This window comes from Oncorhynchus masou, unplaced genomic scaffold (genome assembly GCF_036934945.1).
Source record: "Oncorhynchus masou masou isolate Uvic2021 unplaced genomic scaffold, UVic_Omas_1.1 unplaced_scaffold_2579, whole genome shotgun sequence".
Lineage (NCBI taxonomy): Eukaryota > Metazoa > Chordata > Actinopteri > Salmoniformes > Salmonidae > Oncorhynchus > Oncorhynchus masou.
The window spans coordinates 31,166-58,690 of NW_027009020.1; the positions used below are offsets into that span (position 1 = coordinate 31,166).

At 50.3% G+C, this 27,525-nt stretch overlaps 1 protein-coding gene across 1 annotated transcript; it reads left to right on the top strand.

Moving 5' to 3' along the window:
• The first annotated feature begins 802 nt into the window (after window positions 1-802).
• On the top strand, window positions 803-25,202 carry LOC135533680 (uncharacterized). Its single transcript, XM_064960952.1, has 11 exons — window positions 803-1,891; window positions 3,962-4,088; window positions 4,949-5,118; window positions 5,223-5,414; window positions 6,419-6,504; window positions 15,538-15,600; window positions 19,587-19,678; window positions 23,087-23,166; window positions 23,982-24,070; window positions 24,453-24,595; window positions 24,823-25,202. Exons 1-11 carry the CDS (start codon window positions 893-895, stop codon window positions 25,200-25,202), a joined length of 2,421 nt encoding a protein of 806 aa, XP_064817024.1. The 5' UTR covers window positions 803-892.
• Window positions 25,203-27,525: the final 2,323 nt, after the last annotated feature.

Sequence of the window (27,525 nt, forward strand, 5' to 3'; positions counted from 1 at the left end):
TGAGAGATCCTAACCCCTGTGTCTCTCTCTGTCTGTCTGTCTCTCTCTCTGTCTGTCTCTCTCTCTCTGTCTCTCTCTCTGTCTCTCTCTCTCTCTCTCTCTGTCTCTCTCTCTGTCTCTCTCTCTGTCTGTCTCTGTCTCTCTGTCTGTCTCTCTTGTCTTCCCAGGTCCTGCTGGCCCAGCTCAGCCTCAACTCCTCTGATGACTTCGTCCAGGGTGGAAGAGAAGAAGGGGGAGTGGTCCAGCGTTTCTTCCCTCGCCATGCCAAACAGGGGCGCCGCCGGGCCCTGGCCAACGCTGACAGCTCATTGGCCGACCTGGGTAACAGCGGAGTGTCCAACAGTAAAGGGTTCCTGCGAGATATCTCTCTGATCGAGTCGCCCGAGCGACCCTACCACAGGAAACCTCTCTTCTCCTCCACCCCCAGCTCACGTTCCCTCCCTCCTCCTCCCTCCTTCCTCCGTCCACTCGTCTCCGCCAGTGACATCATCTCTCTGAGCACCACCCAGGAGGAGCTCGATGTTCCAGAGGACCCCCTGTCTCTCACAGAGCTGCGCCAGCTGTCGTCCCTGGGCCAGGCAGTGGGACAACCAGAGGTAGGAAACCGTGATGCGCCGACTCCCCGTGGATCAACCAGACTGAGGAGTAACGTGAGCCGGAATGGAGGCTCGGCGATCCAAGATGGCGTCGGTGAGCAGCTGAGCCCGGAGCTGTTCTCTGCGGTTGCCTGTGAGCAGACTGACCCACACAGGGCCGGGGAGGAAACTGAGGACGGCAGCCATTTTGTGTCAGCGACGGTGGGACAGGATTGGCTGGCCGAGGCCGTGAAGCAGAGGTGTCTGACACAGTGCTGTGCTGTACGGCTGGAGAGAGTGGACAAACTGCACACCACATGTTCACCCTGCGTCGACCAGACACGCTCACACGACAACGGGCGGTCTGTCGACCACGTGCGCTTGGTGACGAGGGGTCAGTCCATGGACCACTCGGCGACGAGGGGTCAGTCCATCGACCGCTCGGCGACGAGGGTCAGTCCATCGACCGCTCGGCGATCAGGGGTCAGTCCATCGACCACTCGGCGACGAGGGATCAGTCCATCGACCACTCGGCGACGAGGGATCCCTCTAGAGACCACACAGGGTCAGTGACTGAAGGGCAGTCTATAGACCGTGCGGTCAACGACAGCCGTATCGTGTCTGTCAGCCGGACCAGTGAGGAACCTGTCAGGGTGAAGCAGAGACTGACCACACACTGTGAGGTACAGCTGGGGAGGCTGACCGAAACCCGACCCCACAGAGAGACCAGCCTGACTGTAACTCAACCCCACAGAGAGACCAGCCTGACCGTAACTCAACCCCACAGAGAGACCAGCCTGACCGTAACTCGACCACACAGAGAGACCAGCCTGTTGTCCAGTGACCACGCACGTTCAGAGAACGTTCAGAGTCTCGTCCCTAAAGACCACGTTCCCAGGGACAGTCTCGTCCCTAAAGACCGCGTTCCCAGGGACAGTCTCGTCCCTAAAGACCAGGTTCCCAGGGACAGTCTCGTCCCTAAAGACCGCGTTCCCAGGGACAGTCTCGTCCCTAAAGACCAGGTTCCCAAGGACAGTCTCGTCCCTAAAGACCACGTTCCCAGGGACAGTCTCGTCCCTAAAGAGCGCGTTCCCAGGGACAACCCCCACAGAAGGAAGGTGGGAGGTGCTCCTAAAGAGCGGAGGAGCGTGTCTCGGGAGCGGCCCGCCACCAGTAGGAAGGTGTGTGTGAGCGGTGTGAGTGTGAGTCGCTGGGGAAGGAGAGACAGGGCTCCCAACAGCAGAGCAGCACCTCCCCCTGGCCGAGCTGGGGACTGCAGCATCACTGAACTGCTGTCTGCTCAACACACACACGGGGTAGGTGGTATCCACACACACACACACACCAAAAGGTCAGTAGGTGGTATCCACACACACACACCAAAAGGTCAGTAGGTGGTATCCACACACACACACACACCAAAAGGTCAGTAGGTGGTATCCACACACACACACACACACCAAAAGGTCAGTAGGTGGTATCCACACACACACCAAAAGGTCAGTAGGTGGTATCCACACACACACACACCAAAAGGTCAGTAGGTGGTATCCACACACACACACACACACACCAAAAGGTCAGTAGGTGGTATCACACACACACACCAAAAGGTCAGTAGGTGGTATCCACACACACACACACCAAAAGGTCAGTAGGTGGTATCCACACACACACACACACACCAAGGTCAGTAGGTGGTATCCACACACACACACACACCAAAAGGTCAGTAGGTGGTATCCACACACACACACACACCAAAAGGTCAGTAGGTGGTATCCACACACACACACCAAAAGGTCAGTAGGTGGTATCCACACACACACACACACCAAAAGGTCAGTAGGTGGTATCCACACACACACACACACACCAAAAGGTCAGTAGGTGGTATCCACACACACACACACACCAAAAGGTCAGTAGGTGGTATCCACACACACACACACACCAAAAGGTCAGTAGGTGGTATCCACACACACACACACACCAAAAGGTCAGTAGGTGGTATCCACACACACACACACACCAAAAGGTCAATAGGTAGTATCCAGTCTATCAGACAGTATTATAATGTTCCAGGTATCCAGTCTATCAGACAGTATTATAATGTTCCAGGTATCCAGTCTATCAGACAGTATTATAATGTTCCAGGTATCCAGTCTATCAGACAGTATTATAATGTTCCAGGTATCCAGACTATCAGACAGTATTATAATGTTCCAGGTATCCAGTCTATCAGACAGTATTATAATGTTCCAGGTATGCAGTCTATCAGACAGTATTATAATGTTCCAGGTATCCAGTCTATCAGACAGTATTATATTGTTCCAGGTATCCAGTCTATCAGACAGTATTATAATGTTCCAGGTATCCAGTCTATCAGACAGTATTATAATGTTCCAGGTATCCAGTCTATCAGACAGTATTATAATGTTCCAGGTATCCAGTCTATCAGACAGTATTATAATGTTCCAGGTATCCAGTCTATCAGACGGTATTATAATGTTCCAGGTATCCAGTCTATCAGACAGTATTATAATGTTCCAGGTATCCAGTCTATCAGACGGTATTATAATGTTCCAGGTATCCAGTCTATCAGACAGTATTATAATGTTCCAGGTATCCAGTCTATCAGACAGTATTATAATGTTCCAGGTATCCAGTCTATCAGACAGTATTATAATGTTCCAGGTATCCAGTCTATCAGACAGTATTATAATGTTCCAGGTATCCAGTCTATCAGACAGTATTATAATGTTCCAGGTATCCAGTCTATCAGACAGTATTATATTGTTCCAGGTATCCAGTCTATCAGACAGTATTATAATGTTCCAGGTATCCAGTCTATCAGACAGTATTATAACGTTCCAGGTATCCAGTCTATCAGACAGTATTATAATGTTCCAGGTATCCAGTCTATCAGACAGTATTATAATGTTCCAGGTATCCAGTCTATCAGACAGTATTATAATGTTCCAGGTATCCAGTCTATCAGACAGTATTATAATGTTCCAGGTATCCAGTCTATCAGACAGTATTATATTATAATGTTCCAGGTATCCAGTCTATCAGACAGTATTATAATGTTCCAGGTATCCAGTCTATCAGACAGTATTATAATGTTCCAGGTATCCAGTCTATCAGACAGTATTATAATGTTCCAGGTATCCAGTCTACCAGACGGTATTATAATGTTCCAGGTATCCAGTCTATCAGACAGTATTATAATGTTCCAGGTATCCAGTCTATCAGACAGTATTATAATGTTCCAGGTATCCAGTCTATCAGACAGTATTATAATGTTCCAGGTATCCAGTCTATCAGACAGTATTATAATGTTCCAGGTATCCAGTCTATCAGACAGTATTATAATGTTCCAGGTAGTATTGGGGACTCCAGTTGGTGGTAACAGACTCCACCTGTCGTCTCTGCTGGTCAACCTCACTCCTGAGACTCACACCTGGAGTCGCCTCAAAGCTGCCCTCTCCCTACACAGGAAGACCAAAGGTACGTCTCTCTCTGTCTCTCTGTTTCTCTCTCTCTCTGTGTGTCTGCTCTCTCTGTGTGTGTCTCTCTCTGTGTCTCTGTTTCTCTCTCTGTGTGTGTCTGCTCTCTCTGTGTGTCTCTCTGTCTCTGTTTCTCTCTCTCTCTCTTTGTGTCTCTCTCTGTGTCTCTGTTTCTCTCTCTCTCTTTGTGTCTCTCTGTGTCTGTGTCTCTCTCTGTGTCTCTGTTTCTCTCTCTCTCTGTGTCTTTGTTTCTCTCTCTCTCTCTTTGTCTCTCTCTGTGTGTCTGTGTCTCTCTCTGTGTCTCTGTTTCTCTCTCTCTCTGTGTGTCTCTCTCTGTTTCTCTCTCTCTGTGTCTCTGTTTCTCTCTCTCTGTCTCTGTTTCTCTCTCTGTCTCTCTCTGTGTGTCTGCTTCTCTCTCTCTGTCTCTCTCTGTGTGTCTGCTTCTCTCTCTTTGTGTGTGTCTCTCTCTGTCTCTGTTTCTCTCTCTCTGCATGTCTCTCTCTGTGTCTCTGTTTCTCTCTCTCTGTCTCTCTCTCTTTCTCTCTGTGTGTCTCTCTCTGTGTCTCTGTTTCTCTCTGTCTCGGTCTCTTTGAGAGAGAGTGTCTGTCTTTGTCTCTCTCTTACTGTCTCTCTCTCTGTGAGTGACCAACATGATCAGACAGCTGTCTCTCTCTTACTCTCTCTGTCTGTCTCTCTTTCCGTGTCTCTCTCTCTCTCTTAGTCTCTCTCTCTCTGTGAGTGACCAACATGATCAGACAGCTGTCTCTCTCGGTCTCTCTCTCTGTGACTGAGTGACCAGTCAGCTGTCATTGTGTTGATGACTGCAGTGTTAAATGGCTTGTTGTTTTTGTCCCCCCTCAGCGTTCCTGACTCCGAAGAGGCCTCTCTACCTGCTGTCCTCTCCTGAGGCGGAGCTAGGGGTGGGACTAGAGGCGGAGCTAGAGGCGGAGCTAGGTGATGTCAGTCAAAAACTGTTCTCCACGCCCCGCCCACCAAACCTCCGCTCAACGATACGGGGGAGCACTCCTCTGGTACACACACACACACACACACACATATATAATAAATATACACATGAAGTCTGTGTGTTCTCTGTAGAGTGTGTATCTAATGTGTGTGTGTGTATTCTCTGTAGAGTGTGTGTTCGTTAGACGGAGAGCTGTCTGATGACCAGAAGGTGTTTTCGGAGTGTAACCAGACAGGACCTCTGGGCTTCCAGGACTGTCTCCCAGCAGCCAGGATGAAGCTCTGTAGGAAGATCGGAGAGGGGACCTTCGGAGAGGTCTTCAGTACCACCAACACCTCTGGAGACGCCGTCGCTCTCAAGGTAGGAGAGGAACCGATCTGTGGAGATCATTCTGGTCTCTCTCTCTCTGTGTCTCTCTCTCTGTGTCTCTCTCTCTGTGTCTCTCTCTCTGTGTGTAGATCATTCAGTCTCTCTCTGTGGAGATCATTCCAGTGTGTCTCTCTCTCTCTCTCTCTGTAGATCATTCCAGTCTCTCTCTCTCTCTGTAGATCATTCCAGTCTCTCTCTCTCTCTCTCTGTAGATCATTCCAGTCTCTCTCTCTCTCTGTAGATCATTCCAGTCTCTCTCTCTCTCTGTGTGTAGATCATTCCAGTCTTTCTCTCTCTCTGTAGATCATTCCAGTCTCTCTCTCTCTCTGTGTGTAGATCATTCCAGTCTCTCTCTCTCTCTGTAGATCATTCCAGTCTCTCTCTCTCTCTGTAGATCATTCCAGTCTCTCTCTCTCTCTCTCTGTAGATCATTCCAGTCTCTCTCTCTCTCTGTAGATCATTCCAGTCTCTCTCTCTCTCTGTGTGTAGATCATTCCAGTCTTTCTCTCTCTCTGTAGATCATTCCAGTCTCTCTCTCTCTCTCTCTGTAGATCATTCCAGTCTCTCTCTCTCTCTGTGTGTAGATCATTCCAGTCTCTCTCTCTCTCTGTAGATCATTCCAGTCTCTCTCTCTCTCTGTAGATCATTCCAGTCTCTCTCTCTCTCTGTGTGTAGATCATTCCAGTCTTTCTCTCTCTCTCTCTCTCTCTCTCTGTAGATCATTCCAGTCTCTCTCTCTCTCTGTAGATCATTCCAGTCTCTCTCTCTCTCTGTGTGTAGATCATTCCAGTCTTTCTCTCTCTCTCTCTCTCTCTCTCTGTAGATCATTCCAGTCTTTATCTCTCTCTCTCTGTGTCTGTCTCTCTCTCTCTCTGTGTAGATCATTCCAGTGTCTCTCTCTCTGTGTAGATCATTCCAGTCTTTATCTCTCTCTCTCTCTCTCTCTCTGTCTCTCTCTGTGTGGATCATTCCAGTGTCTCTCTCTCTCTGTGTAGATTATCCCAGTAGAAGGATGTGACCAGGTGAATGGAGAGGAACAGAAAACCTTTGGAGAAATCCTCCACGAGATAATCATCTCCAAGTACGACCCTAACCTGCTAATATAGACAATACACTGTGAATCTGAGACCCTGACCCTAACCTGCTAATATAGACAATACACTGTGCATCTGAGACCCTGACCTGCTAATATAGACAATACACTGTGTATCTGAGACCCTAACCTGCTAATATAGACAATACACTGTGTATCTGAGACCCTGACCCTAACCTGCTAATATAGACAATACACTGTGTATCTGAGACCCTGACCTGCTAATATAGACAATACACTGTGTATCTGAGACCCTAACCTGCTAATATAGACAATACACTGTGAATCTGAGACCCTAACCTGCTAATATAGACAATACACTGTGTATCTGAGACCCTGGCCTGCTAATATAGACAATACACTGTGAATCTGAGACCCTAACCTGCTAATATAGACAATACACTGTGAATCTGAGACCCTGACCCTAACCTGCTAATATAGACAATACACTGTGAATCTGAGACCCTGACCTGCTAATATAGACAATACACTGTGAATCTGAGACCCTGACCCTAACCTGCTAATATAGACAATACACTGTGAATCTGAGACCCTGACCTGCTAATATAGACAATACACTGTGAATCTGAGACCCTGACCCTAACCTGCTAGTATAGACAATACACTGTGTATCTGAGACCCTGACCCTAACCTGCTAATATAGACAATACACTGTGCATCTGAGACCCTGACCCTAACCTGCTAATATAGACAATACACTGTGCATCTGAGACCCTGACCCTAACCTGCTAATATAGACAATACACTGTGAATCTGAGACCCTAACCTGCTAATATAGACAATACACTGTGAATCTGAGACCCTAACCTGCTAATATAGACAATACACTGTGTATCTGAGACCCTAACCTGCTAATATAGACAATACACTGTGTATCTGAGACCCTGACCTGCTAATATAGACAATACACTGTGTATCTGAGACCCTAACCTGCTAATATAGACAATACACTGTGCATCTGAGACCCTGACCCTAACCTGCTAATATAGACAATACACTGTGAATCTGAGACCCTAACCTGCTAATATAGACAATACACTGTGAATCTGAGACCCTAACCTGCTAATATAGACAATACACTGTGCATCTGAGACCCTAACCTGCTAATATAGACAATACACTGTGTATCTGAGACCCTGACCCTAACCTGCTAATATAGACAATACACTGTGTATCTGAGACCCTGACCTGCTAATATAGACAATACACTGTGTATCTGAGACCCTAACCTGCTAATATAGACAATACACTGTGAATCTGAGACCCTAACCTGCTAATATAGACAATACACTGTGTATCTGAGACCCTGACCTGCTAATATAGACAATACACTGTGAATCTGAGACCCTAACCTGCTAATATAGACAATACACTGTGAATCTGAGACCCTAACCTGCTAATATAGACAATACACTGTGAATCTGAGACCCTGACCCTAACCTGCTAATATAGACAATACACTGTGAATCTGAGACCCTGACCCTAACCTGCTAATATAGACAATACACTGTGAATCTGAGACCCTAACCTGCTAATATAGACAATACACTGTGAATCTGAGACCCTGACCTGCTAATATAGACAATACACTGTGAATCTGAGACCCTGACCCTAACCTGCTAATATAGACAATACACTGTGCATCTGAGACCCTGACCCTAACCTGCTAATATAGACAATACACTGTGCATCTGAGACCCTGACCCTAACCTGCTAATATAGACAATACACTGTGAATCTGAGACCCTAACCTGCTAATATAGACAATACACTGTGAATCTGAGACCCTAACCTGCTAATATAGACAATACACTGTGCATCTGAGACCCTGACCTGCTAATATAGACAATACACTGTGAATCTGAGACCCTAACCTGCTAATATAGACAATACACTGTGAATCTGAGACCCTAACCTGCTAATATAGACAATACACTGTGCATCTGAGACCCTGACCTGCTAATATAGACAATACACTGTGAATCTGAGACCCTAACCTGCTAATATAGACAATACACTGTGCATCTGAGACCCTAACCTGCTAATATAGACAATACACTGTGCATCTGAGACCCTGACCCTAACCTGCTAATATAGACAATACACTGTGAATCTGAGACCCTAACCTGCTAATATAGACAATACACTGTGCATCTGAGACCCTAACCTGCTAATATAGACAATACACTGTGCATCTGAGACCCTAACCTGCTAATATAGACAATACACTGTGTATCTGAGACCCTAACCTGCTAATATAGACAATACACTGTGAATCTGAGACCAGAACCTAACCTGGGGCGGCAGGGTAGCCTAGTGGTTAGAGCATTGGACTAGTAACCGGAAGGTTGCAAGTTTGACTCCCTGAGCTGACAAGGTACAAATCTGTCGTTCTGCCCCTGAACAGGCAGTTAACCCACTGTTCCTAGGCCGTCATTGAAAATAAGAATTTGTTCTTAACTGACTTGCCTCGTTAAATAAAGGTCAAATAAATAAAATAGAAAATACAATTTTTTTTGACAGGGGGTGCAGGCCTAATTTCTTATTTTTCCGACATTTCGGGAGGCTATTTGTTAGTCAACGTGTCTAATTAGATACAGTGTATTCAGACCCCCATCTCAGCTTCTCTTCTGTCAGCATCTCAGCTTCTGTTCTGTCAGCATCTCAGCTTCTGTTCTGTCAGCATCTCAGCTTCTGTTCTGTCAGCATCTCAGCTTCTGTTCTGTCAGCATCTCTTCTGTCAGCATCTTGGCTTCTGTTCTGTCAGCATCTCAGCTTCTGTTCTGTCAGCATCTCTTCTGTCAGCATCTTGGCTTCTGTTCTGTCAGCATCTCAGCTTCTCTTCTGTCAGCATCTCAGCCTCTCTTCTGTCAGCATCTCAGCCTCTCTTCTGTCAGCATCTCAGCCTCTCTTCTGTCAGCATCTCAGCCTCTCTTCTGTCAGCATCTCAGCCTCTCTTCTGTCAGCATCTCAGCTTCTGTTCTGTCAGCCTCTCTTCTGTCAGCATCTCAGCCTCTCTTCTGTCAGCATCTCAGCCTCTCTTCTGTCAGCATCTCAGCCTCTCTTCTGTCAGCATCTCAGCCTCTCTTCTGTCAGCATCTCCTCTGTCAGCATCTCAGCCCTCTTCTGTCAGCATCTCAGCCTCTCTTCTGTCAGCTTCTCTTCTGTCAGCATCTCTGCTTCTCTTCTGTCAGCATCTCAGCTTCTCTTCTGTCAGCATCTCAGCTTCTCTTCTGTCAGCATCTCAGCTTCTGTTCTGTCAGCATCTCAGCCTCTCTTCTGTCAGCATCTCAGCCTCTCTTCTGTCAGCTTCTCTTCTGTCAGCATCTCAGCTTCTCTTCTGTCAGCATCTCAGCTTCTCTTCTGTCAGCATCTCAGCCTCTCTTCTGTCAGCATCTCAGCATCTCTTCTGTCAGCATCTCAGCCTCTCTTCTGTCAGCATCTCAGCTTCTGTTCTGTCAGCATCTCTTCTGTCAGCATCTCAGCTTCTGTTCTGTCAGCCTCTCTTCTGTCAGCATCTCAGCTTCTCTTCTGTCAGCATCTCAGCTTCTCTTCTGTCAGCATCTCAGCTTCTCTTCTGTCAGCATCTCAGCTTCTCTTCTGTCAGCATCTCAGCCTCTCTTCTGTCAGCATCTCAGCATCTCTTCTGTCAGCATCTCAGCTTCTCTTCTGTCAGCATCTCAGCCTCTCTTCTGTCAGCATCTCAGCCTCTCTTCTGTCAGCATCTCTTCTGTCAGCATCTCAGCTTCTCTTCTGTCAGCATCTCTTCTGTCAGCATCTCAGCTTCTCTTCTGTCAGCATCTCAGCTTCTGTTCTGTCAGCATCTCTTCTGTCAGCATCTCAGCTTCTCTTCTGTCAGCATCTCAGCCTCTCTTCTGTCAGCATCTCAGCTTCTCTTCTGTCAGCATCTCGGCTTCTCTTCTGTCAGCATCTCTGCTTCTCTTCTGTCAGCATCTCAGCTTCTCTTCTGTCAGCATCTCAGCTTCTCTTCTGTCAGCATCTCAGCTTCTGTTCTGTCAGCATCTCAGCTTCTGTTCTGTCAGCATCTCTTCTGTCAGCATCTTGGCTTCTGTTCTGTCAGCATCTCAGCTTCTGTTCTGTCAGCATCTCTTCTGTCAGCATCTTGGCTTCTGTTCTGTCAGCATCTCAGCTTCTCTTCTGTCAGCATCTCAGCCTCTCTTCTGTCAGCATCTCAGCCTCTCTTCTGTCAGCATCTCAGCCTCTCTTCTGTCAGCATCTCAGCCTCTCTTCTGTCAGCATCTCAGCCTCTCTTCTGTCAGCATCTCAGCTTCTGTTCTGTCAGCCTCTCTTCTGTCAGCATCTCAGCCTCTCTTCTGTCAGCCTCTCTTCTGTCAGCATCTCAGCCTCTCTTCTGTCAGCATCTCAGCCTCTCTTCTGTCAGCATCTCAGCCTCTCTTCTGTCAGCATCTCCTCTGTCAGCATCTCAGCCTCTCTTCTGTCAGCATCTCAGCCTCTCTTCTGTCAGCTTCTCTTCTGTCAGCATCTCAGCTTCTCTTCTGTCAGCATCTCAGCTTCTCTTCTGTCAGCATCTCAGCCTCTCTTCTGTCAGCATCTCAGCATCTCTTCTGTCAGCATCTCAGCCTCTCTTCTGTCAGCATCTCAGCTTCTGTTCTGTCAGCATCTCTTCTGTCAGCATCTCAGCTTCTGTTCTGTCAGCCTCTCTTCTGTCAGCATCTCCAGCTTCTCTTCTGTCAGCATCTCAGCTTCTCTTCTGTCAGCATCTCAGCTTCTCTTCTGTCAGCATCTCAGCTTCTCTTCTGTCAGCATCTCAGCCTCTCTTCTGTCAGCATCTCAGCATCTCTTCTGTCAGCATCTCAGCTTCTCTTCTGTCAGCATCTCAGCCTCTCTTCTGTCAGCATCTCAGCCTCTCTTCTGTCAGCATCTCTTCTGTCAGCATCTCAGCTTCTCTTCTGTCAGCATCTCTTCTGTCAGCATCTCAGCTTCTCTTCTGTCAGCATCTCAGCTTCTGTTCTGTCAGCATCTCTTCTGTCAGCATCTCAGCTTCTCTTCTGTCAGCATCTCAGCCTCTCTTCTGTCAGCATCTCAGCTTCTCTTCTGTCAGCATCTCGGCTTCTCTTCTGTCAGCATCTCTGCTTCTCTTCTGTCAGCATCTCAGCTTCTCTTCTGTCAGCATCTCAGCTTCTCTTCTGTCAGCATCTCAGCTTCTGTTCTGTCAGCATCTCAGCTTCTGTTCTGTCAGCATCTCTTCTGTCAGCATCTCAGCTTCTGTTCTGTCAGCATCTCAGCTTCTGTTCTGTCAGCATCTCTTCTGTCAGCATCTCAGCTTCTGTTCTGTCAGCATCTCTTCTGTCAGCATCTCAGCTTCTGTTCTGTCAGCATCTCTTCTGTCAGCATCTCAGCTTCTGTTCTGTCAGCATCTCTTCTGTCAGCATCTCAGCTTCTGTTCTGTCAGCATCTCTTCTGTCAGCATCTCAGCTTCTGTTCTGTCAGCATCTCTTCTGTCAGCATCTCAGCCTCTCTTCTGTCAGCATCTCAGCCTCTCTTCTGTCAGCATCTCAGCGTCTCTTCTGTCAGCATCTCAGCGTCTCTTCTGTCAGCATCTCAGCATCTCTTCTGTCAGCATCTCAGCTTCTGTTCTGTCAGCATCTCTTCTGTCAGCATCTCAGCCTCTCTTCTGTCAGCATCTCAGCCTCTCTTCTGTCAGCATCTCAGCCTCTCTTCTGTCAGCATCTCTGCTTCCCTTCTGTCAGCATCTCAGCTTCTGTTCTGTCAGCATCTCTTCTGTCAGCATCTCAGCTTCTCTTCTTTCAGCATCTCAGCTTCTGTTCTGTCAGCATCTCAGCTTCTCTTCTGTCAGCATCTCAGCTTCTCTTCTGTCAGCATCTCTTCTTTCAGCATCTCTTCTGTCAGCATCTCGGCTTCTGTTCTGTCAGCATCTCGGCTTCTGTTCTGTCAGCATCTCGGGTCTGTTCTGTCAGCATCTCAGCTTCTCTGCTGTCAGCATCTCGGCTTCTCTTCTGTCAGCATCTCAGCTTCTCTTCTGTCAGCATCTCTGCTTCTGTTCTGTCAGCATCTCAGCTTCTGTTCTGTCAGCATCTCAGCTTCTCTTCTGTCAGCATCTCAGCTTCTCTTCTGTCAGCATCTCTTCTTTCAGCATCTCTTCTGTCAGCATCTCGGCTTCTGTTCTGTCAGCATCTCGGGTCTGTTCTGTCAGCATCTCAGCCTCTCTTCTGTCAGCATCTCAGCCTCCCTTCTGTCAGCATCTCTTCTGTCAGCATCTCTTCTGTCAGCTTCTCTTCTGTCAGCATCTCAGCCTCCCTTCTGTCAGCATCTCTTCTGTCAGCATCTCTTCTTTCAGCATCTCTTCTGTCAGCATCTCTTCTGTCAGCATCTCTGCTTCTCTTCTGTCAGCATCTCTTCTGTCAGCATCTCTTCTGTCAGCATCTCGGCTTCTGTTCTGTCAGCATCTCGGGTCTGTTCTGTCAGCATCTCGGCTTCTGTTCTGTCAGCATCTCGGCTTCTGTTCTGTCAGCATCTTCTGTTCTGTCAGCATCTTCTGTTCTGTCAGCTTCTCTACTGTCAGCATCTTCTGTTCTGTCAGCATCTCGGCTTCTGTTCTGTCAGCATCTTCTGTTCTGTCAGCATCTTCTGTTCTGTCAGCTTCTCTACTGTCAGCATCTTCTGTTCTGTCAGCATCTCGGCTTCTGTTCTGTCAGCATCTTCTGTTCTGTCAGCATCTTCTGTTCTGTCAGCATCTTCTGTTCTGTCAGCATCTTCTGTTCTGTCAGCATCTTCTGTTCTGTCTGCATCTCATCTTCTGTTCTGTCAGCATCTCTTCTGTCATCTCTTGTTGTCCTAGAATACTAAATCAACCCGTGCTCACCAGAAACATGTCATAGATCCACAGAAGGAATCTTCAGTCTTGTTGACATCGGTCAAGTTTTCTGTCATCTTCATTTACGGAGCGAAGAGGTTTAGGAGAGAAAATGCAAGAACCAAAATAAAGAAGACCAAATGTCCCATTTAAACCGCCCCGGGGATATAACTGTAGGGAGTCTAGTGTATTCTAATGGTGTTATATATAGATAAACCCCCCCCCCCCCTAGTGGATATAACTGTAGGGAGTCTAGTGTATTCTAATGGTGTTATATATAGATAAACCCCCCCCCCCCCTGGGGATATAACTGTAGGAAGTCTAGTGTATTCTAATGGTGTTATATATAGATAAACCCCCCCCCCTATTGGATATAACTGTAGGGAGTCTAGTGTATTCTAATGGTGTTATATATAGATAAACCCCCAGGGATATAACTGTAGGGGAGTCTAGTGTATTCTAATGGTGTTATATATAGATAAACCCCACCCCCCCTAGTGGATATAACTGTAGGGAGTCTAGTGTATTCTAATGGTGTTATATATAGATAACCCCCCCCCCCCGGGGATATAACTGTAGGGAGTCTAGTGTATTCTAATGGTGTTATATATAGATAAACCCCCCCCCCCCCGGGGATATAACTGTAGGGAGTCTAGTGTATTCTAATGGTGTTATATATAGATAAACCCCCCCCCGGGGATATAACTGTAGGGAGTCTAGTGTATTCTAATGGTGTTATATATAGATAAACCCCCCAGGGATATAACTGTAGGGAGTCTAGTGTATTCTAATGGTGTTATATGTAGATAAACCCCCCCCCCCCCCCCCCCCAGGGGATATAACTGTAGGGAGTCTAGTGTATTCTAATGGTGTTATATATAGATAAACCCCCCCCCCCCCCCCCCCAGGGGATATAACTGTAGGGAGTCTAGTGTATTCTAATGGTGTTATATATAGATAAACCCCCAGGGGATATAACTGTAGGGAGTCTAGTGTATTCTAATGGTGTTATATATAGATAAACCCCCCCCCCCCCCCCCCCAGGGGATATAACTGTAGGGAGTCTAGTGTATTCTAATGGTGTTATATATAGATAAACCCCCCAGGGGATATAACTGTAGGGAGTCTAGTGTATTCTAATGGTGTTATATATAGATAAACCCCCCAGGGATATAACTGTAGGGAGTCTAGTGTATTCTAATGGTGTTATATATAGATAACCCCCCCCCAGGGATATAACTGTAGGAAGTCTAGTGTATTCTAATGGTGTTATATATAGATAAACCCCCAGGGATATAACTGTAGGGAGTCTAGTGTATTCTAATGGTGTTATATATAGATAACCCCCCCCCCCCCCCCCCCAGGGATATAACTGTAGGGAGTCTAGTGTATTCTAATGGTGTTATATATAGATAACCCCCCCCCCCCCCCCCAGGGATATAACTGTAGGGGGTCTAGTGTATTCTAATGGTGTTATATATAGATAAACCCCCCAGGGATATAACTGTAGGGAGTCTAGTGTATTCTAATGGTGTTATATATAGATAACCCCCCCCCCCCCCCCCAGGGATATAACTGTAGGGGGTCTAGTGTATTCTAATGGTGTTATATATAGATAAACCCCCCCAGGGATATAACTGTAGGGAGTCTAGTGTATTCTAATGGTGTTATATATAGATAAACCCCCCCTGGGATATAACTGTAGGGAGTCTAGTGTATTCTAATGGTGTTATATATAGATAACCCCCCCCCCCCCAGGGGATATAACTGTAGGGAGTCTAGTGTATTCTAATGGTGTTATATATAGATAAACCCCCCAGGGATATAACTGTAGGGAGTCTAGTGTATTCTAATGGTGTTATATATAGATAAACCCCCCCCAGGGATATAACTGTAGGGAGTCTAGTGTATTCTAATGGTGTCTGTCTGTACTAATGGTGTCTGTCTGTACTAATGGTGTCTGTCTGTACTAATGGTGTCTGTCTGTACTAATGGTGTCTGTCTGTACTAATGGTGTCTGTCTGTACTAATGGTGTCTGTCTGTACTAATGGTGTCTGTCTGTACTAACGGTGTCTGTCTGTACTAACGGTGTCTGTCTGTACTAACGGTGTCTGTCTGTACTAATGGTGTCTGTGTGTCTCAGGGAGCTGAGCAGTCTAAAGGAGAAGAAACACAACCAGACCACTGGCTTCATCGGACTGAAGGAGTAAATATGCTGTCTGTCTCTCTGTCGCTGTCTGTCTCTCTCTGTCGCTGTCTGTCTCTCTCTGTCGCTGTCTGTCTCTCTCTGTCGCTGTCTGTCTCTCTCTGTCGCTGTCTGTCTCTCTCTGTCGCCGTCTGTGTCTCTCTGTCGCCGTCTGTCTCTCTCTGTCGCCGTCTGTCTCTCTCTGTCGCCGTCTGTCTCTCTCTGTCGCCGTCTGTGTCTCTCTGTCGCCGTCTGTCTCTCTCTGTCGCTGTCTGTCTCTCTCTGTCTCTGTCTGTCTCTCTGTCGCCGTCTGTCTCTCTCTGTCGCCGTCTGTCTCTCTCTGTCGCCGTCTGTCTCTCTGTCGCCGTCTGTCTCTCTCTGTCGCTGTCTGTCTCTCTCTGTCGCTGTCTGTCTCTCTCTGTCGCCGTCTGTCTCTCTCTGTCGCCGTCTGTCTCTCTCTGTCGCCGTCTGTCTCTCTCTGTCGCCGTCTGTCTCTCTCTGTCGCCGTCTGTCTCTCTCTGTCGCCGTCTGTCTCTCTCTGTCGCTGTCTGTCTCTCTCTGTCGCTGTCTGTCTCTCTCTCTGTCGCTGTCTGTCTCTCTCTCTGTCGCCGTCTGTCTGTCTCTCTGTCGCTGTCTCTCTCTCTGTCGCTGTCTGTCTCTCTGTCGCCGTCTGTCTCTCTGTCGCCGTCTGTCTCTCTCTGTCGCTGTCTGTCTCTCTCTCTGTCGCCGTCTGTCTCTCTCTCTGTCTCTCTGTCGCTGTCTCTCTCTCTGTCGCCGTCTGTCTCTCTCTGTCGCTGTCTGTCTCTCTCTGTCGCTGTCTGTCTCTCTCTGTCGCTGTCTGTCTCTCTCTGTCGCTCTCTGTCTCTGTCGCCGTCTGTCTCTCTCTGTCGCCGTCTGTCTCTCTCTGTCGCCGTCTGTCTCTCTCTGTCGCCGTCTGTCTCTCTGTCGCCGTCTGTCTCTCTGTCGCCGTCTGTCTCTCTGTCGCTGTCTGTCTCTCTCTGTCGCTGTCTGTCTCTCTCTCTGTCGCCGTCTGTCTCTCTCTCTGTCTCTCTGTCGCTGTCTCTCTCTCTGTCTCTCTGTCGCTGTCTCTCTCTCTGTCGCTGTCTGTCTCTCTCTGTCGCTGTCTGTCTCTCTCTGTCGCCGTCTGTCTCTCTCTGTCGCCGTCTGTCTCTCTCTGTCGCCGTCTGTCTCTCTCTGTCGCCGTCTGTCTCTCTCTGTCGCCGTCTGTCTCTCTCTGTCGCCGTCTGTCTCTCTCTGTCGCCGTCTGTCTCTCTCTGTCGCCGTCTGTCTCTCTCTGTCGCCGTCTGTCTCTCTCTGTCGCCGTCTGTCTCTCTGTCGCCGTCTGTCTCTCTGTCGCCGTCTGTCTCTCTGTCGCTGTCTGTCTCTCTCTGTCGCTGTCTGTCTCTCTCTCTGTCGCCGTCTGTCTCTCTCTGTCTCTCTGTCGCTGTCTCTCTCTCTGTCTCTCTGTCGCTGTCTCTCTCTCTGTCGCTGTCTGTCTCTCTCTGTCGCTGTCTGTCTCTCTCTGTCGCCGTCTGTCTCTCTCTGTCGCCGTCTGTCTCTCTCTGTCGCCGTCTGTCTCTCTCTGTCGCCGTCTGTCTCTCTCTGTCGCCGTCTGTCTCTCTCTGTCGCCGTCTGTCTCTCTCTGTCGTCTGTCTCTCCGTCTGTCTCTCTCTGTCGCCGTCTGTCTCTCTGTCGCCGTCTGTCTCTCTGTCGCTGTCTGTCTCTCTGTCGCTGTCTGTCTCTCTGTCGCCGTCTGTCTCTCTGTCGCCGTCTGTCTCTCTGTCGCCGTCTGTCTCTCTGTCGCCGTCTGTCTCTCTGTCGCCGTCTGTCTCTCTGTCGCCGTCTGTCTCTCTGTCGCCGTCTGTCTCTCTGTCGCCGTCTGTCTCTCTCTGTCGCCGTCTTTCTGTCGCTGTCGCCGTCTGTCTCTCTCTGTCGCTGTCTGTCTCTCTCTGTCGCTGTCTGTCTCTCGCTGTCGCTGTCTGTCTCTCGCTGTCGCTGTCTGTCTCTCGCTGTCGCTGTCTGTCTCTCGCTGTCGCTGTCTGTCTCTCGCTGTCGCTGTCTGTCTCTGTCTCTCTCTGTGTCTCTGTCTCTGCCTGTCTCTCTGTCTGTCTCTCTCTCTCTTTCTCTCTGTCTGCCTCTCTCTCTCTGTCTGTCTCTCTCTCTGTCTCTCTCTGTCTGCCTCTCTCTCTCTCTGTCTCTCTCTGTCTGCCTCTCTCTCTCTCTCTCTCTCTCTCTCTCTCTCTCTCTCTCTCTCTCTCTCTGTCTCTCGGCCTCTCTGTCTCTCTCTCTCTCTCTCTCTCTCTCTCTGTCTCTCTCTCTCTCTCTCTCTCTCTCTCTCTGTCTCTCTCTCTCTCTCTGTCTCTCTCTGTCTCTCTCTCTGTCGCCGTCTGTCTCTCTCTGTCGCCGTCTGTCTCTCTCTGTCGCCGTCTGTCTCTCTCTGTCGCCGTCTGTCTCTCTCTGTCGCCGTCTGTCTCTCTCTGTCGCCGTCTGTCTCTCTCTGTCGCCGTCTGTCTCTCTCTGTCGCCGTCTGTCTCTCTGTCGCCGTCTGTCTCTCTGTCGCCGTCTGTCTCTCTGTCGCCGTCTGTCTCTCTGTCGCCGTCTGTCTCTCTGTCGCCGTCTGTCTCTCTGTCGCCGTCTGTCTCTCTGTCGCCGTCTGTCTCTCTGTCGCCGTCTGTCTCTCTGTCGCCGTCTGTCTCTCTGTCGCCGTCTGTCTCTCTGTCGCCGTCTGTCTCTCTGTCGCCGTCTGTCTCTCTGTCGCCGTCTGTCTCTCTGTCGCCGTCTGTCTCTCTGTCGCCGTCTGTCTCTCTGTCGCCGTCTGTCTCTCTGTCGCCGTCTGTCTCTCTCTGTCGCTGTCTGTCTCTCTGTCGCCGTCTGTCTCTCTCTGTCGCCGTCTGTCTCTCTCTGTCGCCGTCTGTCTCTCTGTCGCCGTCTGTCTCTCTGTCGCCGTCTGTCTCTCTGTCGCCGTCTGTCTCTCTGTCGCCGTCTGTCTCTCTGTCGCCGTCTGTCTCTCTCTGTCGCCGTCTTTCTGTCGCTGTCGCCGTCTGTCTCTCTCTGTCGCTGTCTGTCTCTCTGTCGCCGTCTGTCTCTCTCTGTCGCCGTCTGTCTCTCTCTGTCGCCGTCTGTCTCTCTCTGTCGCCGTCTGTCTCTCTGTCGCCGTCTGTCTCTCTCTGTCGCCGTCTGTCTCTCTCTGTCGCCGTCTGTCTCTCTCTGTCGCCGTCTGTCTCTCTGTCGCCGTCTGTCTCTCTGTCGCCGTCTGTCTCTCTCTGTCGCCGTCTGTCTCTCTGTCGCCGTCTGTCTCTCTGTCGCCGTCTGTCTCTCTCTGTCGCCGTCTTTCTGTCGCTGTCGCCGTCTGTCTCTCGCTGTCGCTGTCTGTCTCTCGCTGTCGCTGTCTGTCTCTCGCTGTCGCTGTCTGTCTCTCGCTGTCGCTGTCTGTCTCTGTCTCTCTCTGTGTCTCTGTCTCTGTCTCTCTCTCTGTCTGCCTCTGTCTCTCTCTCTGTCTCTCTCTGTCTGCCTCTCTCTCTCTCTGTCTCTCTCTGTCTGCCTCTCTCTCTCTCTCTCTCTCTCTCTCCCTCTCTCTCTCTCTCTCTGTCTCTCTGTCTCTCTCTCTCTCTCTCTCTCTGTCTCTCTCTGTCTCTCTGTCTCTCTCTGTCTCTCTCTGTCTCTCTCTGTCTCTCTCTCTCTCTGTCTCTCTCTGTCTCTCTCTGTCTCTCTCTGTCTCTCTCTGTCTCTCTCTGTCTCTCTCTGTCTCTCTCTGTCTCTCTCTCTCTCTCTCTCTCTGTCTCTCTCTCTCTCTCTCTCTCTCTGTCTCTCTCTCTCTCTCTCTGTCTCTCGGCCTCTCGGCCTCTGTCTCTCTCTCTCTCTCTCTCTCTCTCTCTCTCTCTCTCTGTCTCTCTCTGTCTCTGTCTCTCTCTCGGCCTCTCTGCCTCTACCTCTTGTCTCGATCAGATACTCTATGTAGAACTGCTAGGTCAATAGGTACTAGCACTAATATTAGTGTGTGTGTCCAGTCTCCACTGTGTGCAGGGCTGCTACCCTCCAAGCCTGCTAAAAGCCTGGGACTCCTTCAACACACAGAGAGGATCAGAGAATGACCGGCCAGGTGAGAGAGAACCCTGTACACCTGTCTGTCTCTCTTAGCTGGCTAGCTAGCTCTATTTGATCCTCTTCAGTCTGGGAGCTGGCTAGCTCTGTCTGATCCACATCCGTCTGGGAGCTGGCTAGCTCTATCTGATCCCCTTCGGTCTGGGAGCTGGCTAGCTCTGTCTGATCCCCATGCGTCTGGGAGCTGGCTAGCTCTGTCTGATCCCCTTCAGTCTGGGAGCTGGCTAGCTCTATCTGATCCCCTTCAGTCTGGGAGCTGGCTAGCTCTGTCTGATCCCCTTCAGTCTGGGAGCTGGCTAGCTCTGTCTGATCCCCTTCAGTCTGGGAGCTGGCTAGCTCTATCTGATCCCCTTCAGGCTGGGAGCTGGCTAGCTCTATCTGATCCCCTTCAGGCTGGGAGCTGGCTAGCTCTATCTGATCCCCTTCAGGCTGGGAGCTGGCTAGCTCTATCTGATCCCCTTCAGGCTGGGAGCTGGCTAGCTCTATCTGATCCCCTTCAGGCTGGGAGCTGGCTAGCTCTATCTGATCCCCTTCAGTCTGGGTGCTGGCTAGCTCTATCCGATCCCCTTCAGTCTGGGTGCTGGCTAGCTCTATCCGATCCCCTTCGGTCTGGGAGCTGGCTAGCTCTGTCCGATCCCCTTCAGTCTGGGTGCTGGCTAGCTCTATCCGATCCCCTTCAGTCTGGGTGCTGGCTAGCTCTATCCGATCCCCTTCAGTCTGGGAGCTGGCTCGCTCTATCTGATCCCCTTCAGTCTGGGAGCTGGCTAGCTCTATCTGATCCCCTTCGGTCTGGGAGCTGGCTCGCTCTATCCGATCCCCTTCGGTCTGGGAGCTGGCTAGCTCTGTCCGATCCCCTTCAGTCTGGGTGCTGGCTAGCTCTATCCGATCCCCTTCAGTCTGGGAGCTGGCTTCAGTCTGGGAGCTGGCTTCAGTCTGGGAGCTGGCTAGCTCTATCCGATCCCCTTCAGTCTGGGAGCTGGCTTCAGTCTGGGAGCTGGCTTCAGTCTGGGAGCTGGCTAGCTCTATCTGATCCCCTTCGGTCTGGGAGCTGGCTAGCTCTATCCGATCCCCTTCAGTCTGGGTGCTGGCTAGCTCTATCCGATCCCCTTCAGTCTGGGAGCTGGCTAGCTCTATCTGATCCCCTTCAGTCTGGGAGCTGGCTAGCTCTATCTGATCCCCTTCGGTCTGGGAGCTGGCTCGCTCTATCTGATCCCCTTCAGGCTGGGAGCTGGCTAGCTCTATCTGATCCCCTTCAGTCTGGGAGCTGGCTAGCTCTATCCGATCCCCTTCAGTCTGGGAGCTGGCTAGCTCTATCTGATCCCCTTCAGTCTGGGTGCTGGCTAGCTCTGTCTGATCCCCTTCAGGCTGGGAGCTGGCTAGCTCTATCTGATCCCCTTCAGTCTGGGTGCTGGCTAGCTCTGTCTGATCCCCTTCAGGCTGGGTGCTGGCTAGCTCTGTCTGATCCCCTTCAGGCTGGGAGCTGGCTAGCTCTATCTGATCCCCTTCAGTCTGGGAGCTGGCTAGCTCTGTCTGATCCCCTTCAGGCTGGGAGCTGGCTAGCTCTATCTGATCCCCTTCAGTCTGGGAGCTGGCTAGCTCTGTCCGATCCCCTTCAGTCTGGGAGCTGGCTAGCTCTGTCCGATCCCCTTCAGTCTGGGAGCTGGCTAGCTCTATCCGATCCCCTTCAGGCTGGGAGCTGGCTAGCTCTATCCGATCCCCTTCGGTCTGGGAGCTGGCTAGCTCTATCCGATCCCCTTCAGTCTGGGAGCTGGCTAGCTCTATCTGATCCCCTTCAGGCTGGGAGCTGGCTAGCTAGCTCTATCCGATCCCCTTCAGGCTGGGTGCTGGCTAGCTCTGTCTGATCCCCTTCAGGCTGGGAGCTGGCTAGCTCTATCTGATCCCCTTCAGTCTGGGAGCTGGCTAGCTCTATCCGATCCCCTTCAGTCTGGGAGCTGGCTAGCTCTATCCGATCCCCTTCAGGCTGGGAGCTGGCTAGCTCTGTCTGATCCCCTTCGGTCTGGGAGCTGGCTAGCTCTGTCTGATCCCCTTCAGGCTGGGAGCTGGCTAGCTCTATCCGATCCCCTTCAGGCTGGGAGCTGGCTAGCTCTATCTGATCCCCTTCAGTCTGGGAGCTGGCTAGCTCTGTCTGATCCACATCCGTCTGGGAGCTGGCTAGCTCTATCTGATCCCCTTCAGTCTGGGAGCTGGCTAGCTCTGTCTGATCCCCTTCAGTCTGGGAGCTGGCTGGCTAGCTCTATTTGATCCCCTTCGGTCTGGGAGCTGGCTAGCTCTGTCTGATCCCCTTCGGTCTGGGAGCTGGCTAGCTCTATCTGATCCCCTTCAGTCTGGGAGCTGGCTAGCTCTGTCTGATCCCCTTCAGTCTGGGAGCTGGCTAGCTCTATCTGATCCCCTTCAGTCTGGGAGCTGGCTAGCTCTGGTATGGTTATACAGACCACTCCCCCTTTTCCACATTTATTTCTTTACATCCTTATTCTGGGTTAATCTACAAACAATACCCCAGGATGACATCACAATACCCCAGTGTTAATGGGATTTTATATGTTCATATGAATTATTAGAATATTCCACCCTGAAACCATACGATTGTATGAAATTGATTAGCATCATGATGAAATTGATTAGCATCATGATGAAATTGATTAGCATCATGATGAAATTGATTAGCATCATGATGAAATTGATTAGCATCATGATGAAATTGATTAGAATCATGATGAAATTGATTAGAATCATGATGAAAGAGATTAGAATCATGATGACATTGATTAGAATCATGATGTAAGCGATTAGAATCATGATGAAAGCGATTAGAATCATGATGACATTGATTAGAATCATGATGTAAGCGATTAGAATCATGATGAAAGCGATTAGACTCATGAGGTTATTCTAATGATGTGTGTGGTTTTAGTCAGTAGAATTATACATGAAAGTGATGGTGGTTTTAGTCAGTAGAATTATACATGAAAGTGATGGTGGTTTTAGTCAGTAGAATTATACATGAAAGTGATGGTGGTTTTAGTCAGTAGAATTATACATGAAAGTGATGGTGGTTTTAGTCAGTAGAATTATATATCCGTGAGTGTAGTTTTTGGTCAGAGTGTAAAACAATATATCTGTATTATAGTATCTTTAAACAGTCTGATTCGGTGCCGACCTTGGCTGGGGGCCACTGAGAGCACGTCCCAGGGTCTCCCTGTCTTGAGGGAGGAGTGATTCTCACGGACTCCCCTAATCTTTGTCGGCTGGGTAGCAGGACAGTGTGTGCGTAGGATACCTACTGTTTGTGTGTGAATGTAAGGAGTAAGGAGCCGTACAACAGACCAGCGTCCTCGTGAATAAACCTCATTGACTAATTTAGCCGCCGTCTGTTTCATTCTCTCAGATTTCTTCAATGACGAGCAGCTGTTTCTGATCCTGGAGTTCGAGTTTGGAGGCAGTGACCTGGAGAACAGTAATGGACAGGTGAGGAGACCTGGAGAACAGTAATGGACAGGTGAGGAGACCTGGAGAACAGTAATGGACAGGTGAGGAGACCTGGAGACAAGTAATGGACAGGTGAGGAGACCTGGAGAACAGCAATGGACAGGTGAGGAGACCTGGAGACAAGTAATGGACAGGTGAGGAGACCTGGAGAACAGTAATGGACAGGTGAGGAGACCTGGAGACAAGTAATGGACAGGTGAGGAGACCTGGAGAACAGTAATGGACAGGTGAGGAGACCTGGAGAACAGTAATGGACAGGTGAGGAGACCTGGAGAACAGTAATGGACAGGTGAGGAGACCTGGAGACAAGTAATGGACAGGTGAGGAGACCTGGAGAACAGTAATGGACAGGTGAGGAGACCTGGAGACAAGTAATGGACAGGTGAGGAGACCTGGAGAACAGCAATGGACAGGTGAGGAGACCTGGAGAACAGTAATGGACAGGTGAGGAGACCTGGAGAACAGTAATGGACAGGTGAGGAGACCTGGAGAACAGTAATGGACAGGTGAGGAGAACAGTAATGGACAGGTGAGGAGACCTGGAGAACAGCAATGGACAGGTGAGGAGACCTGGTTCTGTTTGGTTCTCTACAGTATATCTGATCGGGTGTTTGGTCTTGTGATATGTTTATGAACATACCAAAACTCCCCTCCCTTCCTCTTCTCCCCCCCCTCCTCTTCTCCCCACCCCTCTCCTCTCTCCTCCTCCTCTCCTCCTCCTCTCCTATCTCCTCCCTCCTTTTCTGTCCTCTCTCTCTCCTCCCCTCTCCTCTCCCCTCCTCTCTCCTCTCCAGCTGGCGTCGGTGATGGTGTCTAAGAGTATCCTCCATCAGGTGACTGCTGCTCTGGCTGTGGCTGAACAGGAGCTCTGCTTTGAACACAGGTCTGTCTAACCTGTCTGTCTGTCTAACCTGTCTGTCTGTCTAACCTGTCTGTCTGTCTGTCTGTCTAACCTGTCTGTTTGTCTGTCTGTTAACACCTGTCTGTCTGTCTAACCTGTCTGTCTATCTGTTAACACCTGTCTGTCTGTCTAACCTGTCTGTCTATCTGGTAACACCTGTCTGTCTGGTAACACCTGTCTGTCTGTCTGTCTAACCTGTCTGTTTGTCTGTCTGGTAACACCTGTCTGTCTAACCTGTCTGTCTGTCTGGTAACACCTGTCTGTCTGTCTATCTGGTAACACCTGTCTGTCTCTCTGTCTAACCTGTCTGTCTGTCTGGTAACACCTGTCTGTGTGTGTTAGTAACCTGTTGTTCTGTCCTCAGAGACCTCCACTGGGGTAATGTATTGGTCCAGTCCACTAAGGAGAAGGAGGGGAGTTTCCTCCTCAATGGGACAAACCATTCCTTAGAGACCAGGGGGGTGAGCGTACGCATCATCGACTACTCCCTCTCCAGGCTCGAGATAGGTCAGTCCCTCTCTGTCTGTCTGTCTCTCTGTCTGTCTCTCTCTCTCTGTCTCTCTCTCTCTGTCTCTCTCTCTCTGTCTCTCTGTGTGTCTCTCTCTCTGGCTCTGTGTGTGTCTCTCTCTCTGGCTGTCTCTGTCTCTCTGGCTCTGTCTCTCTCTCTGTACCACTAACGTGTGTGTGTGTGTGTGTGTGTGTGTGTGTGTGTGTGTGTGTGTGTGTGTGTGTAGATGGTCTCACCGTGTCCTGTGACATCTCAGAGGATGAGGAGTTGTTCCAGGGCCATGGAGACCTGCAGTTTGACATCTACAGACTCATGAGACAGGAGAGACGGGTACGTTGGGGTGGGGGGGGTTACCATGGAGACCTGCAGTTTGACATCTACAGACTCATGAGACAGGAGAACGGGTATGTTGGGGTGGGGGGTTACCATGGAGACCTGCAGTTTGACATCTACAGACTCATGAGACAGGAGAACGGGTACGTTGGGGTGGGGGGTTACCATGGAGACCTGCAGTTTGACATCTACAGACTCATGAGACAGGAGAACGGGTATGTTGGGGTGGGGGTTACCATGGAGACCTGCAGTTTGACATCTACAGACTCATGAGACAGGAGAACGGGTACGTTGGGGTGGGGGGTTACCATGGAGACCTGCAGTTTGACATCTACAGACTCATGAGACAGGAGAACGGGTACGTTGGGGGTGGGGGTTACCATGGGGCAGGACATTACTCATGGAGACCTGGGGGGTTACCATGGAGACCTGCAGTTTGACATCTACAGACTCATGAGACAGGAGAACGGGTACGTTGGGGTGGGGGGTTACCATGGAGACCTGCAGTTTGACATCTACAGACTCATGAGACAGGAGAACGGGTACGTTGGGGTGGGGGTTACCATGGAGACCTGCAGTTTGACATCTACAGACTCATGAGACAGGAGAACGGGTACGTTGGGGTGGGGGGGTTACCATGGAGACCTGCAGTTTGACATCTACAGACTCATGAGACAGGAGAACGGGTACGTGGGGTGGGGGTGGAGGCAGTTTGACATCTACAGACTCATGAGACAGGAGAACACGTTGGGGTGGAGACCTGCAGTTTGACATCTACAGACTCATGAGACAGGAGAACGGGTACGTTGGGGTGGGGGTTACCATGGAGACCTGCGGGTAGTTTGACATCTACAGACTCATGAGACAGGAGAACGGGTACGTTGGGGTGGGGGTTACCATGGAGACCTGCAGTTTGACATCTACAGACTCATGAGACAGGAGAACGGGTACGTTGGGGTGGGGGGGGTTACCATGGAGACCTGCAGTTTGACATCTACAGACTCATGAGACAGGAGAACGGGTACGTTGGGGTGGGGGGTTACCATGGAGACCTGCAGTTTGACATCTACAGACTCATGAGACAGGAGAACGGGTACGTTGGGGTGGGGGGGTTACCATGGAGAACGGGTACGTTGGTGTGGGTGGTTATCGGAGGGTGTGGGTGGTAACCTGTCTGTCTCTCTGTCTCTAACCTGTCTCTCTCTCTCCTACAGTAACAAGTGGGGTGACTACCAGCCCCACTCCAATGTGTTGTGGCTCCACTACCTGAGCTCCAAGCTGCTGACTATAACCTATAAGAGTCGAGGGGGCGGGGCGTCGGGCAGGCCCGGTTGGACCTGCAGCGTTTCCACGACGATGTCCTCACCTTCCGATCTGCCTCTGACATACTGTACAACTGTGGCCTGTTCCAATGAGAAAGGGAGTGTGTGTGTACTGTTAGCAGGATGCTAAGTGGTTAGCAGGATGCCAAGTGGTTAGCAGGATGCCAAGTGGTTAGCGGGATGCTAAGTGGTTAGCGGGGATGCCGCGGTTAGCAGGATGCTAAGTGGTTAGCAGGATGCTAAGTGGTTAGCAGGATGCCAAGTGGTTAGCAGGATGCTAAGTGGTTAGGCAGGATGCCAAGTGGCTTTAGCAGGATGCCAAGTGGCTTTAGCAGGATGCCAAGTGGCTTTAGCAGGATGCCAAGCGGTTAGCAGGACGCTGGCCAAGTGGCTTTAGCAGGAAGCCAAGTGGCTTTAGCAGGAAGTTGCAGGACGGTGGTTAGCAGGATGCCAAGTGGCTTTAGCAGGATGCCAAGTGGCTTTAGCAGGATGCCAAGTGGCTTTAGCAGGAAGCCGCGGTTAGCTTTAGCAGGGAAGCGGTTAGCAGGATGGCTAGCAGGATTTAGCAGGATGCCAAGTGGCCAGCAGGACGCCGGCAGCGGTTGGCAGGATGCCGCGGCTTTAGCAGGATGTTGGCGGTTAGCAGGACGCCATGGTTAGCAGACGCCGCGGTTACAGGACGCTGGGCGGTTAGCTGGACGCCGGCGGTTAGCGGACGCCGCTGTTGCCGGAGCTGCCGTGTCACGGACGCCGCCGTGTTAGCTGGACGCCAAGCGGTTGGGTGTGACGCCGTTTGGTTAGCAGGATGCCAAGTGGTTAGCAGGACGCCAAGCGGTTAGCAGGATGCCGGGTGGCTAGCAGGATGCCAGGCGGTTAGCAGGATGCCAAGCGGTTGTAGGATGCCAAGTGGTTAGCAGGATGCCAGCGGTTAGCAGGATGCCAAGCGGTTAGCAGGATGCCATGGTTGCAGACGCCATGGTTAGCAGGATGCCAAGTGGTTAGCAGGATGCCAAGTGGTTAGCAGGATGCCAAGTGGTTAGCAGGATGCCAAGCGGTTAGCGGGATGCCAAGTGGTTAGCGGGATGCCAGGCGGTTAGCAGGACGCCGGGCGGTTAGCAGGATGCTAAGTGGTTAGCGGGATGCTGGGCGGTTAGCGGGATGCCAAGTGGTTAGCAGGATGCCAAGTGGTTAGCGGGATGCCGAGTGGTTAGCGGGATGCCAAGTGGTTAGCAGGATGCCAAGTGGTTAGCGGGATGCCAAGTGGTTAGCAGGAT